The sequence below is a fragment of the Acinonyx jubatus genome, chromosome A3 (genome assembly GCF_027475565.1).
Source record: "Acinonyx jubatus isolate Ajub_Pintada_27869175 chromosome A3, VMU_Ajub_asm_v1.0, whole genome shotgun sequence".
NCBI classification, from domain to species: domain Eukaryota; kingdom Metazoa; phylum Chordata; class Mammalia; order Carnivora; family Felidae; genus Acinonyx; species Acinonyx jubatus.
In genome coordinates this window covers 124548324-124567077 of record NC_069388.1, presented here as the reverse complement: position 1 = coordinate 124567077, position 18754 = coordinate 124548324, and the positions used below count along the sequence as shown (strand labels likewise).

Genomic DNA, 18754 nt, shown 5'->3' with positions numbered 1-18754 from the left:
AAAAAGTTTGTGAACTGCTCCTCTAACTAAATAAATGGTAGGCTCTTAAAAATAACTTGGAAGTCATTAAAAAAAAGGTGGGGGGGGGGGTGCCTGGGTGGCTCAGTCGGTTGAGCGTCTGACTTTGGCTCAGGTCATGATCTCATGGCTCATGAGTTCAAGCCCCGTATCAGGCTCTGTGCTGACAGCTCAGAGCCTGGAGCTGCTTTGGATTCTGTGTCCCTCTCTCTCTCTGCCCACCCTTGCTCATGCTCTGTCTTCTCTCTCTCTCTCTCTCTCTCTCTCTCTCTCAAGAATAAGTAAAACATTAAAAAAAAAACAAAACTTGGAAGTAAGTTGAGCAAAACAAAAGGACATTTTTTTCCTTACCTTTAACTCTCTATAATGTATTTGGCGCCTTCTAAGAAATTCTTCATTGCGTTTAATGTCCTTTTCAAGGGTAGACAAATGTTGCTGAAGATTTAGTATCTGAGCCTTCTTATTTTCAACTTCATTCTCCAAGTCACTAGACACAGACAAGAGGATAAAAAAACACCTCAAATCTGTTTCTGAATATTACAAATACTTTAGATCTTTACAAAGGAGAGCTTATTTGTGGTAGTTGATTTGCAAAACTCTATCCAGTTAAACCAGTTCTATATTCCTACTAAGTTATTAATAACATGAAAAGACAGAGATTTCAAAAGACATCTAAACTAGTCATATTTCTCTTACTTCGTTAAGAAATATTTTTGACATGATTTGTGTGGCACACATCATGCACAGTGACAGGCAGAAGTGGAAACAGAATTTTGATGTGAAGGAATCAAACTAAAAGGAAAGAAAAATCAGGAAATAAGCTGTAACGTTAAAATGTGAACAGGACACTTTACATCCACAGAACTATGGAAACAGAGGAGTGAGTCTGGGAGAAGTGACAACTGAACCGTGTTCTCTAAAGCTTTCCTCAGTTGGACCAACTAGGAGAGAAGACGGAAGGACAGACACAGAAGCACAGAGCAGTGAAACATAAACCCAACAGCTCAACCTTTACTGCTGGTAGATGAATGCTCTGAATGTGTGGGAGTGAGAGGGATGGAGAGAAGACAATGAAAAGGGATGGAGGGAAAAGCAAGTAGAGGCCAAAGCTATAAAGCGTCTCCGTGACAGCGGTCACTGTCTTCAGAAGTCACTTCTTCCTGCCTCACTGACCCAAGCACCTATCTCCCAAAATCGTGTGCCTGGTGGGAGAGAACCACCTTTGCAGTTAAAAACTGGTCTCGAATTGATAAGATGCATATGTTTCCCACATTTTAGCATCTCTGAAATCACCTTCCATTCCACGGTTGAAATAACAGCACTTTTTCTTTTTTAATAACAGAGCAGCTTAAATTTGATGAAATATTCTGGGGCGCCTGGGTGGCTCAGTTGGTTAAGCATCCGACTTCGGCTCAGGTCATGATCTCGCGGTCCGTGGGTTCGAGCCCCACGTCGGGCTCTGTGCTGACAGCTCAGAGCCTGGAGCCTGTTTCAGATTCTGTGTTTCCCTCTCTCTCTGACCCTCCCCCGTTCATGCTCGGTCTCTCCCTGTCTCAAAAATAAACGTTAAAAAAAAAAAAAATTTGATGAAATATTCTAACTGCACTACCTTGCCAGAATCCTCAAAATTAGAAAACGACTCAATAAATGTTAGCCGAATGAATGATGAAAATGAAGAAAGAAGAAAATAATGATGGTATTCCTGGTAAAAATGGGGCGAGATACAAAAACTTAAGATGGTTCCTCAAGATTAGTAAGAAATATTTGTTTTATCATATATAAATCTAGACCTTTATTAACAGTAACTTTGCTAAAAAACCAAAATATTTACCAAGTAAACAAACTCTGAAACCTAGAGTCTAAAACAAAAATAAAAACCGATGAAATAAGCACAGAAATAAGCACCAATGAAATAACAATAATATTGTTATTAAACAATTTCCTGCATATTTAGAATAAACTTAAGCAATCAACATAATTTATATCAAGAAAACGGCTAAATTATACAACTTGTTTTTGCAGGGGAGGGCGAATTCTGTTACACACTTTCATACAGTGTTCCTCCTTAGTTTTTAATTAATTTTTCCACGGAGCGAAAAACCTGTGCTACTAAATGAAATGTGCGAGCACGTGCACGTGGTTTGTGTGGGATACACACATGCCCCGGAACGGCCAAAGTAGTACACTCCTGGGTCTGCAGCCCTCACTCTGCTGTGTTTGTCTCCATAGCACTTGGCCTAGTTACAGTATTCATCTAGTCTATCTCCCCCTTCCTAATATTAAGCTCCAGGATGGGGAATTTTTTGTACTTTATTTTGTGCCATGTCTTGTGCCTCGATCAGGGCCTGGCACAGTAAGTATACACGCGATATCTGTTTTAAAGAACAAAGGAAAGAATAAATTTGAAAAATAAACTTTGGAAAATTATATTTAAGCTGTTAAAATACTTTGAAAATTCAAAAACCTACAGGTACATTTTTTTTTTTTTTAATGATCTTGTATATAAGCAGTTACTGCAATGGAATTATTCTGAGAGTTAACGTACACATTTCTTTTGCTCCTTGCTTTGTACTTTCATCATGGGAAACCACACGGGGGTAATCAAACCAAGTCAGTACCTGTACTTAAAACTTAAAACCCTTTCCCTGTTAAGAAGCCACTCTGTTCATTATGAAACTGTGAAATAAATTATAATCTCTTCACTTAAATTCCAGAGCCATTTTTCATCAACAGGAATCTGTCAGTGATGAGCTGACAAGGGTATAGAGAAGCACCCTTCACGTATTCCTAACATGATGGGAAACTGGAGAATCTTTCTGGAGTCATCTAGGAATCACTATTAAATGGCCAACTTACATAAAAATAAAATGAAAATGTTGAATTATCTATTTTAATAACTATTAGAGCTCATTTAATATTGTACATATTAAAAATATTAAGTATTGCTAATATTATTAAATATTTAAAATCAAAGCATTACTTGTATAGTAATACATCCATTACAGTCGTTTGGCAACAGCTATTAAATAACTTAAAAATTCACATATCTTTTTACTTAGCTACTAAGAATTTAAGCTATATACTTTCAAAACTATGCCAAGATCCATGTATGTGTGTTCTCACTGCAGCACTGTTATAAGAGAAAATGGCAAGTAACTCTCATGTCCATCAACGGGGAACTGGTTAACTCCTGGGGAGCTACCAAGAGGTAGTTCTAAATGTGCTGACATGGAAAGACTGCCCAGATTTAACACTGAGTAGAAAAAAAGCAAGATACAGAAACCATATGCACACTTACACACAGCTCACACTTAAGTGGAAGAAGCCAGACACAAGAAGTTGCATAGTGTAGGTTTCCATTTATATGAAACATCCAGAACAGACTAATTCATAAAGACAAACCCAAAAGTGGATTAGTGGTTGCCAGGGGGTTTGGGATTGGGGGAATAATGGCTCATGGATATGGGTTTTCCTTCTGGTGTAAAGAAAATGTTCAGGAATTAGCTTACACTGATGGTTGCACAACCTTATGAATATAATAAAAATCTCTAAACTGTATGTTTTAAAATACAGGGAATTTTATAGTATGTGAATTATGTCTAATTTAAGTCACCGTATAAGGATTCAAACTATTTTGGGAACACATATAAGAAAACACGTGTAAGAAACTGCTAAACTGTTACCTTACTTTTGAAAGAGAGATGAGAATGGTCTCATTTTGTATACTTTTCTGCGCTGTTTGGACTACCTCACCATATGCACAGATTCCTTCCTTTCTTTTTCTTTCTTTCTTTCTTTCTTTCTTTCTTTCTTTCTTTCTTTCTTTCTTTCTTTCTTGGACTATCTCACCATATGCACAGATTCCTTCCTTCCTTCCTTCCTTCCTTCCTTCCTTCCTTCCTTCCTATCTATCTATCTACCTACCTATCTATCTATTTTTGAGAGAGAGAGTGAGCGAGCAAGCGAGCATACATGTGAGCAGAGGGCGGGGGTGGGCAGGGGAGGGAAAGAGAGAGAAAGAGAATCCTAAGCAGACTCCATGCTGAGTGTGGGGTTCAATCCCAGGATGCTGGGATCATGACCTGAGTCGAAATCAAGAGTCAGACGCTCAAATGACTGCGCCACCCAGGTGCCCCTCTTCTAATTATTTTTTAAAATATCAATAAGGACTATGGAGAAACAGGATCATGAGCTACGTTTGTTTCCCAACTTATACTTTTCTATATTTAAAAAACACTAATGAATTTTTTTTAAACTTGCAAATATACTGGTTTGGGTCAAAACAGATGACACAAAAGTCATCTAAATATCATTAGAACTTGGTATATTCTCTTTCTGTCTTTTTTTTTTTTTTTAAAGCTTGGCTTTTTTAAGCTATTAGCTGTTCTCTCTCTTTTTGTAAATTGAGGTGTAGTTTACGTGCAATATTACATTAGTTTCAGGTGTACCACAAAGTGATTTAATATTTATATACATTATAAAGTGACCTCCACAAAATCTAGCAGCCATCTGTTACCAAAGTTAACATATTAATATTAATATACTATACATTACATCTCTATGACTTACTTACTTTCCCACTAGAAGTCTGTACCTTTTAATCCCTTTCCTCTATTTCACCCAACCCCTCATCCCTCTGCAGAGACACTGTTCAACCACCAGATTGTTCCCCATATCTATGCATCAGTTTGTTTTCTTTTGTTTGCTTGTCTGTTTTGTTTTTAAGATTCCACATGTAAGTGAAGTCATACAGTATTTGTCTTTCTCTGTATGATTTATTTAAATGAACATCATACCCAGAACTTGGCATATTTACAGTCAATAGTTTATTGATTCCCGTATTATTTAATAGGGGAAACGATTTTTGAAAAACCGGTTCACCTGACTTTTAAAACAAATGACGTGTCCACTACACATTAGTACAAATACTGTTAGCTAAAAATTGAAGCCAAATATCAACTCGAAACCTTTATTACTAAAATACTGGAATACACAAAAGCAAAAAAAATAAAATAAAATAAATAAACTGTTGGAATCAGAGATCCCAATTCGCTGCTGAGGCATACTTACAATCTTTTCCAAAAATGTCATCCTTTTTTTTTTCTTTAACACTTGGGACATAAATACATGAGGCAATTTTTATCGAAAGAAAAGTGTGAGCCATACAGAGTAACATCACTATGGTATTTTTATATATTTTACACTCGTGTCTATTGAATACCATATAATTTAGTCTTACCCAGTTAAGAATCAGGAAGGCTTGATTTAAATGTCATGGCACAATGGACAAAAACTTACCACTTTACAGGTCACGTTTATACTGGCACATTCCCACATCTATCCCGTCAGAAAGACTTGGTGTCAATACAAAATGTGCGTTCAGTGCCATGACACCAAGTTGCTGGTCATTCAACTTTTCTCTGTTGCTAAGAAAGAAGTTTTACCAAATGTTCTGGTACCTATTATAGCTATTTTTCTTTATGCTGCTCTCATGACATAAAAATGACTAATACTATTTGAAAACGAGATCTATTTTGATGAAACTCTCATTTCCCCTACATATATAAATTACTTAGAATACTTTCACTTTTACTCAATTTTCTTAGATATTTATTTTACTTAAAGTTTTTAGTTCTTCTACTGAAGGTTTTCCAGGTCACTAATTCAGTTCCAAAACCCATCAATTCATCAACTGAATTAGTTTGGAAAACTCAAATGATTTTTGGTACCAAAAATCCTTTCTGCATGCTTGTGCATCTCATTGAATACACTTACTAGCTTGTCATTCAACTTCTCACTTAGTCTCTTCTGGAAGCTCTGTTTTCCTAGATGTATGTTCTAATTCTGCCGACTGATCCTTTTAGAACAGTGCAACTCAAAATACAGTAAGAGATGTTAACAGGGAACTTGAGCCAGAATGTAAACCAGCACACCTATACGCTCACTGAGCAGAGTCAGAGCTGAACGCCAGAACAGTGGTGTAGCTGTTCTGCTCTCATCTCCATGCAGACAGGCAGTAAACGATGTGCAGACCAGCTGGTCAAGGGAACACACTTGTGTTCTCCGTCCAAAATACTGTTGTCAAAGTGATGATGGGAAACAACCATCAACCCAGAATTCTACATCCAGCTAAATGATCTTCGAAGCCCGAAAATATTCACAATCCTTCCCTGAAATAACTGCTGCTAGAGTAATATGAAAGGAAGCACACTGCAGGGCGCAGACAGAATACCACAGGGAGCAGTCAGAATACCACAGTAAAGCTTGCACTGACACTAACCTTATCTCAGAATCCACATCTTTGCTTAGGAATTTAGGTCTTGTATTTTCAGATGAATAGTAACGTCCTGCAAAGACCTGATCGCCATCAGCAGTAAACGCTTCTCTACAATTCTTGGGTGGCTTTTGAGACTGCATTACTGCGCGAGCTACAGAATTACTCTAAAAAAATAGAGGGAAAAATACATTTTTCAAATTATGCCATAGCCTTTCTGATGCACAATTTCAAAATGCTATCATTATAAGATTCAAGTATTTTTATTTAAACATAAATAAAATCATTCCAGAAAGTTAAAAAAAAGAATTTCAAAAACAACTCAAGATTCAAAGAATTAAAACTACTGAGAGTCTTTAGAACACCATAGTAGGGGTGCCTGGGTGACTCAGTCAGTTGGGAGACCAACTTCAGTTTAGGTCATGATCTCACAGTTTGTGAGTTTGAACCCTACATCAGGCTTTGTGCTGCTGACAGGGTGGAACCTGCTTCAGATTCTGTCTCCCTCTCTCTCTGCTCTTCCCCTGCTCAAACGTGCCTGCTCTATCTCTCGAAAATAAATAAACATTAAAAAAAAAAAAAAAGAGGGGCGCCTGGGTGCCTTAGTCGGTTCAGCGTCCGACTTCGGCTCAGATCATGATCTCACGGTTCCTGAGTTCAAGCCCCGCATCAGGCTCTGTGCTGATGGCTCAGAGCCTGGAGCCTGTTTCAGATTCTGTGTCTCCCTCTCTCTCTGACCCTCCCCCGTTCATGCTCTGTCTCTCTCTGTCTCAAAAATAAATAAACGTTAAAAAAAAATTTAAAAAAAAAAAAAAAAGAACACCATAGTGCATTGTAAACAATGCTTTATGACAAACTAAGTTCTAATCCGTTTAGAATTAAAAATTATTTTATGTACATTTTCATGTGGGAATATTCATTTTAGATCAGTTCATACAAATCTTTTTCTTTTCTAAATGACTTTTACAGCCTGGAAAGATGTGAGTGAACAGCAAATTACAGTAAAAGATTGGTATACTGAATTACGTGGGGAAGCCTAGAAATATTTAAGCCCTAGAGAAAAGTAAAAAAGGGATTAGACTTAATGGAGGCCTAGCCAACCTCTAGTGACAGACAAGAGGACTTCGTTATTTTCTTTCAAGTATCCTTTTCTTTTTTTTTTTTAAGTTTATTTATTTATTTTAAGAGACAGAAACAGCATGAGTGGGGGAGGGGCAGAGAAAGAGGGAGAGAGAGAGAATCCTAAGCAGGCTCCTCACTGCCAGCCCGAGCCCCACGTGGGGCTTAAAATCATGAAACCACGAGATCATGACTTGAGTGGAAACCAAGAGAGGGATGCTTACCTGACTGAGCCACCCAGGCGCCCCTCAAGTATCCTTCTAAAATATGAGGGAGCCAAGCCCACAAATAATTACAATATTACTTTGCAACATATATACTATATATACATTTAAATTACTGACACCATTACTTCTCAATTTCCAATAATGAGAAAAACAAACTCTGCTTATTTTGGTTACATCTCTGTTTTGAATTTCCTTGTTCCTTCTCAGCAAATTTATGTCAATAGATGAAACACAGTTTGGTGATTTAATCCAATAAGTACGTAAAAATACATACATAAATGAAAAATATTGACTTATTTTACGATACTTTCAAAATTTTAAGAAAAAGAACTCATGAAATATCAAGTAGACTATTTGTTTAAAAAATAGAATAGTAACATACTTATCTGTAAAGGTAAATAAAAACGGATCTGGCAACCAATCAAGAAAGAAAGAAACAAAAACAAAATTATAGCATCATTCACCAAAATAATATGTATTTGTGAAATGATTTACTGAGGAAAAGCCAAAAGTTAAAGAAGTTCTCTCAGGCAGAAAACGCACAAAGCACCCAGTTCTATGTTATTCTATAGTGTTCTATGAGGTAAAAGCACAATGGTAAAACATAATAATAACTCCAGAATACAGAAGGGGAACAGGAATTTATATAACCAATTTCATTTCTGGAAACTGAAAAATAATACAAAATACAGCAAACATCTTATCTTACTTTGATCAGAAGCACCGTCTCTATGCTTCTCATGTCAATCAGGCTGTTTGCAACAACTGCATTATCTATTTCTAAAGCAGTCAGGACTGTTGGAAAGTCTGGATGATAAGCAGCTCTAGAACACAAAAATATAGAAATATCAACTTATCAAACTTTACTATTATACATATATGTATTTTTGAGAGATGAAAGAGAGTGAGCGCATGAGTATACGCGTGGGGGAAGGGCAGAGGGAGAGGCAGAGAGAGAATCCTAACCAGGCTCCATGCCCAGCACACAGCCCGATGATGCAGGGCTCCATCCCGGGACGCTGGGATCATGACTTGAGATGTAATCAAGAACTGGACTCTGAAAGGACTGAGCTACCCAGGCGCCCCTTATGTATATGCCTTTTTAATGTGTGACTATAGATAACAATGGAAAATATCTGATAACATTTGAGAACATTTGTAATAGGTTTATTTTATTTAAACAGCAAACGTTTATATTATGTGCTAGGCATTCTAAGAATATTATAAATATTAGCTCACTTAAATCCTCAGAGTAACTATATGAGATTGATAATATTACTCTCTCCCTTTAAAGGAATTTTTTTTCTTTAAGTTTATTTATTTATTTTGAAAGAGTGTGCGAGCAGCAGGGAGGGCTGGAGAGAGAGCCAGTACTGTCAGTGCAGAGCCCTACATGGGGCTTGACCCTGTGAACTGTAAGTTCATGACCTGAACCAAGATCAAGAGTCAGGTACTCAACCGACTGAGTCACCCTGGTGCCCTAGTGAGTTTACTCTTAAGATGGAGGAGGAAAACCACTGACCTAAGATGTTTAAAGGGGAGAGAAGTCAGTGGAGTAGGAACATTTAAAGTTCAGGAGAGAGTTGAAGTAATGAAAAGAAATGGTTCACAAATCAGGGAAGAAAGCATGTAATTCAGAGCCTACGGGGATTAATAAACAGCTTTAGAGAGAAAGAGCATCTCCTCTGTTGAGTGGGAGAAGACGTACAGACGCAGACAAGGTTGTGGGTGGTTAGCATGCTAAGCAGTTCCATATCCTCTATTTCCTCTGAAAAGAGGGAACAAGGCCATTTGCAAAGGAAAGGAAACTACTCCGAGTATCTCCTGGGAAGCTATGCACTTTCCCGGGGAATCTCTGTTGAGGTTCCTCAATATGAGCCTAATATTCCTTATTCATTCTAATATTCCAATAGGGTTTCACTGTTCTTTTCTGCATTAAAATAACATGGACAATTTTAAAATTTAGCATTTGAACCACAATATATACTGATAAAGTTCTTCACAAGAAAATCATCCCTCCAAAACGTCTGTAAGGCAGCTAAAGTTGAGAGAATATTACATGTACCCAACTTGTCAATACTGTCAACACCGAAAAGTAACATCCAACTTCCTCTAGTACCCCACCAACTTGAACTTCAACATAATACCCAACTACTCTGAAAGGCAAACACGGACTCTGTCATACTCTGGAGCCACTCCATTACTCTAACTTCCCACTGTTACCACGAGCTACAGCCTTCCTGGCTGACCATGCCTGTCAAATCTGCTAACTTCCTGCGGCCCACCTACAGGTTTTCTCCCAGGCCTCACTTGCTTCCTTCTCCAGCCAAAGCCGCATGGCCAGTCATGAACTACTTTCCCAGCAGCACTCTCAACTGCTTCTCTCTTCTCCTGCAACACCTACCCACTCTAAAAAATTCTAATGCAGTATTAATCCAACAGTACACATTCTCTCTACTCAAACCTATTAAAAAATAAAAAATCCTGCAGCTACCACAGGTGTCTGAATCCTGAGTAGACTGGTTCAGCTTCCTCTCTCACTCTCCCAAACCTACCCAACTGGTGAGGCCCTCATTCTCAGCACATGGACTCACCTACTTCTGAGAAGTGACCTCAGGCTGCACAAACGTAGCTCTCACTCTGCACCACCTCCCAGGATGTGCTATGCTGCTAGGAGCCTGGAGCCACAATCCCCGGGGAATCTCTGGGGACACAGCATGCCGGTAGGGCAGCACCAGGCTTTCCTACTCATGGCAGTCCTCGCAGCAGCTCATGGAGCCATCCCGACAGTTCAGGACCCAAGGTCCTGGTCCCCAAATGACAGTGCCAGTGAAAGAGGATATTCCTCACAGAAGTCAATCTCTCATAGCCATCCCCCAGGGGCAGTTTCCAAGGTCCCCGTAGGGAAACGCCCAATTACGAGTCACCACGCTGGAAGACCAGGTGTTCAGAGTTGTCCCGCTTCAGATGCAACTAACCTGTCAGGGGTCATTTTTTACCATAAGCAATGTTGTCTGGTAGCACACCAGAAATTTCACTTTTATCAGGTCTTAGAAATTAGGAATCAAAGCTAGAAACTAATGTAGGGTCAAATTTTTCTGCAGATTGAGGAAACACTTCACCTCCAACTCCCAAATCCTTATACCTAGCCTAAAAAGCTCAAAATGGACAGTTCCAAAACAGGACTTATCCTCTTTTGACAAATCCACTTTTTCCTTGTACTTCTCCTGAACCACACACCTGCTAGGCACTCACTCCAGCCAGAGACCTGAAAGGATCCTCAATTCTTTTGTTTTCTTACATTCAAGTGACAGGGTTTATTGATTTTGTCCTAAATAACACTTTTAATCTGTCCCTTACTATCCATAATGCACACGCTATTTTTTTGCAGAATAATTTATGATGCCGTGCCACCATACGTTTTGCACATAGAATTCTATTTGCCCACAAAGCAATTAACCCTTGTCTGTCACTAGACAAACTCATCAGTTCAGGAGACTAATCATTTGTCCTCTTTTCTCGAATTTCTTCCCTAATCTAGCTACTAACATCTAACGTGTAATTACTTTCTCATCTGAACTACATCTGCATTTTGTGATCTAATTTTATCAAAGCTGAAAATTAAATTAGAAAATATGTGTTATATTTAAAAGTAAAGTGAGTAGCTAGTCAGCAGTTAGCAAAGAGGCCAGTTTGGGTACTGGGCCCTTGAGGTTTATTACGGTCATCAAAGAAAACAACTACAGTTCTTTAAGGGATCTGCAAAGCACCTTGAGAGTTGAACTGTGAGTAATGAGTGTCAAAGCTCTCTGTTAGTACACCCCCCACATACCCCTTAATTTGCCTAGGTCTGTATCACTTCCCTCAGCATTGGTTCTATGCCACACTGCATCTCTCTCCCTGTTCTGGCTCCCACAACACACCTCGTGTAAGGAGCTCAAGGCCAGGGAGCAGGTCTTATTTACCTATGCGTCTCCAGTGCCTAGGCTGAAATTAAAGAAGCAGCTTGATGAAATTTCATTAAGTCAGTACTATTTAGTTAACATAAAATTTTTTTAATTCTTTCTGATCTTGGACATGATTAAGCAATTCCAGAAATGGCACTTAACTAGTGATACCTTACCTGTGTCTTACATCGTACATCTCATTCCGAAACTCAGAAACTATTATCTGTGGCCGTGAGGTCCCTCGTGAATAAAACTTTTCCATCAGTGCCTGAAGGACTCTTTCATCAGCATGGTTATGGCAACAATAGGCTTGCAGAAGTCCCTTTAAGCAAGATTCGATAGCCAAAGCAAGCTCAGGGTCCCGAAGATGAATGCAAGCTCCTAAAAGTGAGAAAATTATTAAAAGGCCCATAAAGCCTTACTTTGAAATATTTTTATAACAGTTTATAATTGACTTCAAAATATTTTCATATAAAGTATAGATGACATTACAGATCTTCTGTTAACTAAATGGGAAATCCCTACTTATATGTTGGATACACTAGAAAGACAACTCATCAAATCCTATGAAAAGAACTGTCCCACTCATTCCAATGTAAATCAGCAGAGGCCTTTCTATGTAATTGGATACTATGCCAGCCTCTGAATGGCATTTTGAATATCAAACCAAAAGGTTTACATACAGATCCTTTATTATTTTCTGTAAAACTGATTAACATTGGGATTTAAAAACAGAGAAGAAATGCCTCATCCATTGAAACAGATCCTGGTACAGAGGTACATATTATTTACATGAAGAGACATCACCATAATATAGTATGTAATGCCACATTTCCACAGTAATAATATTTAGTAATAAAATATATATATTTATCTTTACAGCATCATTTTCTCCTAATGATATTACAGAATTAGAGATAATTTCTCAGGAGAACTCAAAAGACATGTATATATTTTTAATCTTCTGTATATATGGGGATAATGAAATAAACCCAGGTTTTCCAGTTGAAAAAGGACTTAGAAACAATCCTAAATAGAAACTAAGAAAAGATAAGTCATTTTATAAAAGTTACACAAAAATCAGGTGGTGAGAATTCTTCTATCTTGATGTCACTGGATTTTCCAACTAATCAATTATATTCAAATTAGTTAACTCATTTATTCATTCATTCAGGAAAAAAATCTGAATCAGATTATTCAACTCTATAGTTACTTTTCCTAAGTTATCTTGTTTTTGGTTATTTTATGTTTTAAAGATACAAAAGGAAAATTATAAAGTTTAAAGTGATTTTTGTTATTATTTCTTAAAATATATACAATTAAAATCCACATATAATTACATAGCCCTTTGATAACACTTTTAAAACTAGATTCAAGAGAACCTTTCCTGAAAATAAAACCTTATTTCTAATGTTCCTTGTGTCCTGACCAAATGGTGACAAATACCTAAAGGGCCTATGGGTTTACAGGTAAAACGCCCACGCCTATAGGCGTCATCTATTGCTTCAAGAAGAGCTGGCACATGAGGCCCAAATCTTTTCAGTCGATCGGTTTTACTATCTTTCAGTTCTTTCAGTTGCCTCTGATTATAGCTCAGTGTATGCTTCACATCTAGTTCTTCTCGCCTACAAAATAAAAGCAAAAAACCAGAAGAAATATGTGCTACAATTATACAGGAATATCCAGCCTTTCCCCCCTAACACCTGCCTACCAGTGAATGACCCAGCTACCCAAAAGACTAGAGGCAGATTTATTTGAAAATGATTGTGTTACTGGAGAAAAATCATCACAAGTCGTCAAAACTTCACACACACACACACACACACACACACACACACACACACACACCTTATTCAGTACATGAACCAACAATGAAACATGTTTTCTGTCTTCATAAACACCAAACTACATGATTTTCAAGTGATTAAAAATAATCATCCTAAGGATATTGAAACTTACTTAATTCTCACCCGTTCTTCTTTGTCCTTTTCTATGGCTTGTTGAAACTGTTCAATCTCTTGATTGATTGAACTTTCCTGATCCTGCAAGGCCTTTACTCTCTCTTTTAACCAAGATATTTTTTTTTGCCTTTCCAGTCGTTCAGGTTCCAAAGATTGATCGGTACTAACAGTAAATAATCCAAAATAGAAAATGTTATATGAAATAACATATAACTTGAATGTTTAGAAAACCACAAAGCAATGTAATAAAATTCCTTTAGAAATAGTACGGAAAATCTGATACTCCATTTCACTGATGGCACTGTTGTATAAAATGAGGTAATCATGCGCAATGCAAAGTAACCATCTTACCTTTTCTTTAGTTCTTCAATTCTTTTGCAAAGCTGTTCATCATCTTTCATTAATGCTCTATACTCATTTAGAGAACGGTTATATAAAACCTAACAAAAAATAAGACATACTCTGATAAAATAAGTATATGTATCCTATTCAAATCCACTTTTGCCAAATCTTCAAATCAGAGGCTAAATATATGCAGAAATATATTTTTAAAACAAAGTACATAAATGGCCACATGAGACTTACATTTTTTAAAATTTGTAAGCAACACAGATCTTACTTAATTATAAAACCCCTCCTTTTAAAAGTAAGTGAACAGTATTTGTATTTGATCCATAGTATTTAATATTTCAGGCTGGAAAATTTCTCTCACCTCAGCTTCATTATAGGTCCTTTTCTTAGCCGTAACATCTGTTTTCAGTGCCATACATTCTGGTGCCCGTGCATTTGTCTCTTGACTAATCTTTTCTAGTTTATCTTGAATATCTTTGTATTTTTTTTCTGCCTCATTAAGTCTAACCTTTAAGAAAATAACATTGTGGAGTGTATTTTAATTTTCTTCAATAAACAGAAAAAAATTTTAAGTCATATATAGTTCACATCCAATAATAAACTTGGTTTCACTCTGACTAAATAATCTCAAGACATCAGGTAAGCAAACATAATTATATAAAATACTAGAATATAATTTTTTTATTTGAGAGAGAGAGAGAGAGAGAGAGAGAGAGCATGTGAGAGGAGGAGAGGGTCAGAGGAAGACAGGGAGATCTAATGCTCAGCATGGAACTTGACACGGGGCTTGATCCCACAATCAGAGTCAAAAGCAAGAGTTGGATCCTCAACCAACTGAGCCACCCAGGTGCCCTCTAAAATATAATTTTAATTCCACATTTCTTTATCCAACAAAAGTACTATCTTCTGGGGATACAAAGATACAGTAACAATGGTCTTCAGGTAACACAATAAATGGGAGAGAGGCACAATTTATCAGAGAACAGACATGGAAATTGATCATACAGTTTGGATGCAATAAAGCTTAAGGCTATATCTATTTAGAACTGTGGAAGCACAGAGAAAGAACCTAGAGTTCTGCCAGAAAAAGTCAAGAATGCCTTCAAAGCAGAAGTAGCATTTGAGCTGAGACTTGAAAGATTAATCAAAATGTCCCTGGAGAAAAGTTGGGGAAAGGTGTTAGAGGCAGATGGAAAAGCATGTAGAAAGGCACTAGTCCTACTTTGGGAAATGAAAATATTTAAACTAAGAACGTAGTGGTGACAGCTGAGCCTGAACGGTCAAAGAGTGTGAATTCCTAACAATCAGCTTACAACTTAACCCTGCAGACAACAGGGAGCGAGGACATTAACCAAATCTGTATGTTAGATCACTTTGAAAGCACATGCAGGGTGAAGGGAAAATTACAGGCAACAACATCAGTAAGGAGTTAATATTCCAAAGCAAAAAGGAATGAGAAACCAAAGCAGGGCACTGACAAAAGGAATGGATTAGAAGGGACAAATAAGAGAACTATTAGATCAGGGATCAGCAAACTTTTTCCAGCAAGAGCCACATAGTATAGTAGACACTATTTCTTTGCAATCCTTCCATTCAATAGTTATTCTATAATCTATGACCATGCATACACTACACGACAGGTTTTGTGTAAGACATGGTGGGAAGGATACAATTATAAAATAAGATTGTTCTTACCCTCCAGAAAGTGCCCAAATGCTTAAGTGGGGCAAACGCCTATAGAACTGAAGTATAATGAAGCCTCAAGATCCTCCTTTTCCCATTTGAAAAAAGGTGAACATCTATTACTCAGACTAGATTCCATTTTTATTTTATTATTTTTACTTTTATTTCTTTAAAGATTTTATTTTGAAGTAATCTCTACACCCAATGTGGGGCTCAAACTTGCAACCCCGAGATCAAGAGTTGCATGCTCTACCTACTGAACCAGCCAGGCACCCTTGGATTCCATTTTCAGATTGGAGATTATCTAAAGAGAAAAGTAACCTAAAGTCCTCCACTATGATAAGCTAAGAAGTGAGGATGAGGAAAATCTGGTAAAATAAACAATTCTAGAATATTCTCGCAGAAATGAAAATCCAAGGTAAGAAAAGTAGGTGGGTTGAACTTCCATTTACTACCTGAAGAGGGAGTACGAAATTCAGCTTATTTCTGTTATTTTTACATATTTATCTCTGTTTTGATGGATTAATGTCATAATTCTTAAAATGGAAAAACATATCTGCATACTTGGAGGAGAGACCGGAAAAAGCAAGGTGGGGGATATTACGTCCTATACTACAAACTAAGCTTGGGGGCCAAAAATTCGTAAGTAGAGCAAAATACTATGGGGTTAGGCCAGCCACACTGAGCAGATGGGGCTTCTATAAAAAAGAAAAGACTTCTACTTCTGGCATGACAATGTGAGGAATTCTGCACTGCTGGCTACATACCCTTGGGAAAATACTAAGAAACCACTCAAGTGTAAATTTTTAATGTGTGAACTGTATGGTATATAAATTATATCTTAATAAAGCTGTTAAAAAAAAAGAACGAAAGACAAGTATAAAGAGTGGATCTGCTATATGGTAAAAAGGTCTACATGCACACCCCCAACAGAGAATTACTGCTTTTATTTACCATTCAACCAACTTCTACCTCTAGGCCCAAGTGGAAGACTTGTGGTTTTTCTTGAATCTTACATAAATAGCATAGTTTCTACCTGGGCTCTTAGATCTCGGCTTGAAATTAACTTTATAGACCTAACAACCTGTCCCACATGTGTTCTACCTACATGGAATCCTCTGATGGTTCTGGGCCCTAAACTTCAGTTCCCTGTAAGTTATGGTAGCAGTCTCTGGGTATTGTGTTCAGTTTTGAATTGTTACACTTCATGATACTTAACTTTAATGCTATTCTAATTCACTATTATCCTAACACCTCAAGACTTCTTATGTTGCCACTGCTAATGAACCCAGAGTAAAAGCTTCAGGCTGTAGCGTCTGTAGTTGGTAACAAAGAACCATTGTCTGCAAGCATGAGTTCAGAGTGCGACATCACTGGGCTCAACTGGCTGATCATGTCCAAATACAACACTCTTTTAAAAAAGAGAGTTGCCACAATAGTCCTTGAACAAAAGTTTAGGTCAGATTCACCTAATAAATTAGGTAATAAATTCACACACAGACAGATATTTAGGTTGACACTTCTACTTTTGTTAAGTCTTTTAAAATAGTCTAATATGAGTAATCTTGTATGATTAAACTACCAAATCTGTATTAGAAAAACTACAATTACCTGCTGTTCTTCCATCTTCCTGTCAAGTCTAGCAGCACGATCTTCTCCAATTTTGATATTATCTCTGATAGCATTCAATTGCTTTTCAATTTCATTGACCTACAAAGAAATTACACAGTAAATCATGCAGAAGACTAACTGTAACCAAATATATTCTGCATATTAAAAGTATAAGTGAATAAGTAATTAAGTAAAAATTACCACTGCCCAAGCCATTTCATGTTTCAAATATTCTAAATTAGTCTTCATTGTACTTAAGCCAGCAATACTTTGAAAACGTTCTTCTTTTTCCAAACACTGGCGTTTTAGTTCAATAAGTCGCTTTAAAAAAAAGAAAAAAAGGAAATATTTCTTACTGACATTAGAAAGACACGACATTTTACAAATGTATTTCTTTTAAGTGTACTGCCTTAATGGTATTAAAAAAGATATGCAAAGAAATGTCTTCTTTTAAGATGAAAATAAAAATACTTTTGGTTCTTTGATATGCTTTGACTAGGTACAACTATTTTCTTAATCTCTGCACTAAAAAATGGCCAAATACTATTCTAATGATGATCAAAGGAACAAAGGGTTTAAGACCTCACAAGTGCAGACAAATCACAAAACTCAGTTTCCCGCTTCTCTTGACACCATATCTGAGAGACAGAATGGTCTGTTCTTCTGGGCAAAGTATACCCAGCACCCTTTCCAAAGATAATGGAAGATGTAGAAGACATTTATTCCTAAAAGCTAAGTAAGCTACAATTTTTAAAACCTAAGTTCTCACTTAACAGTAAATAAAATCATTAAATATCAGACAGAGTGGCATTAGAACGGCTTCTGAAGTAGCTCCTAGACTTCATATTCTGTACACCAGGGTAGATAGATGGCCTCTCCCGTTCACTGGTGCTGACCATCTTCAACCAGGGCCTCACGCTGTAGATCTACAAGGGTGTCCCTACAAGTCACTTTCCCAATTTTCAGGATTATTTCAATCCATTATCACGCTCTTCACACCTCACACACATGCCCCCCGCGCTAATCCTCACTGATTCTCCCTGCCTCCTACCTCAGGGAATTTAGTGGCCATCAGATGGAAACTCCAACTTCCAATAGCCTTATCTACAAACCTAACGCAGTCACAGCTTCCTTACACTGAAGAGGAGGGGCCTTCATTACACTGAAGTCCAGTCCCCATCTATCTATACCTTTTGCAGTCAAATGCTCTACCCCTGAGCTATACCCCCTATCTATACCTTTTGGATGTGACCACTTGCTTCTGCCTTCTTGGGAGGTCTAAACTACTTCATTTCTCATCCCATCTTTTCATCTTTGTTTCCACTTTATCCTCTTCACTGACTCCCTTCCACTATCATTTTTATTTCTTGGAGACTGCTTCCCTCCTCTCACCATCCCTCTCCTGGCACTGTTCATCCTTCATTTCTCATCTTAGACATAAGCCTTAACAAATCCACCCTTCCCGAGTCCCTACACCCCAGCACTAATACCCTATTAAGTGCTTTTGCACAAACCCAGTCACAAATAAGTCCTTTAGTAGTGACCATCATACTCAGTTATTTA

The 18754-nt window shown here is 37.4% G+C and overlaps 1 protein-coding gene across 1 annotated transcript in view; it reads right to left on the bottom strand.

Annotated features, from left to right (window-relative positions):
* Positions 1-18754, bottom strand: part of SMC6 (structural maintenance of chromosomes 6) — a 77486-nt gene that overhangs the window by 33087 nt on the left and 25645 nt on the right. Inside the window, exons 9-18 of the mRNA XM_027077945.2 lie at positions 17393-17512; positions 17192-17290; positions 14259-14405; positions 13898-13986; positions 13545-13709; positions 13032-13210; positions 11762-11966; positions 8348-8462; positions 6299-6459; positions 370-505 (exon numbers count right to left, since the gene is read on the bottom strand). Of these exons, the coding sequence (XP_026933746.1) occupies positions 370-505; positions 6299-6459; positions 8348-8462; positions 11762-11966; positions 13032-13210; positions 13545-13709; positions 13898-13986; positions 14259-14405; positions 17192-17290; positions 17393-17512 (1416 nt within the window). The remainder of the gene's footprint in view (positions 1-369; positions 506-6298; positions 6460-8347; positions 8463-11761; positions 11967-13031; positions 13211-13544; positions 13710-13897; positions 13987-14258; positions 14406-17191; positions 17291-17392; positions 17513-18754) is intronic.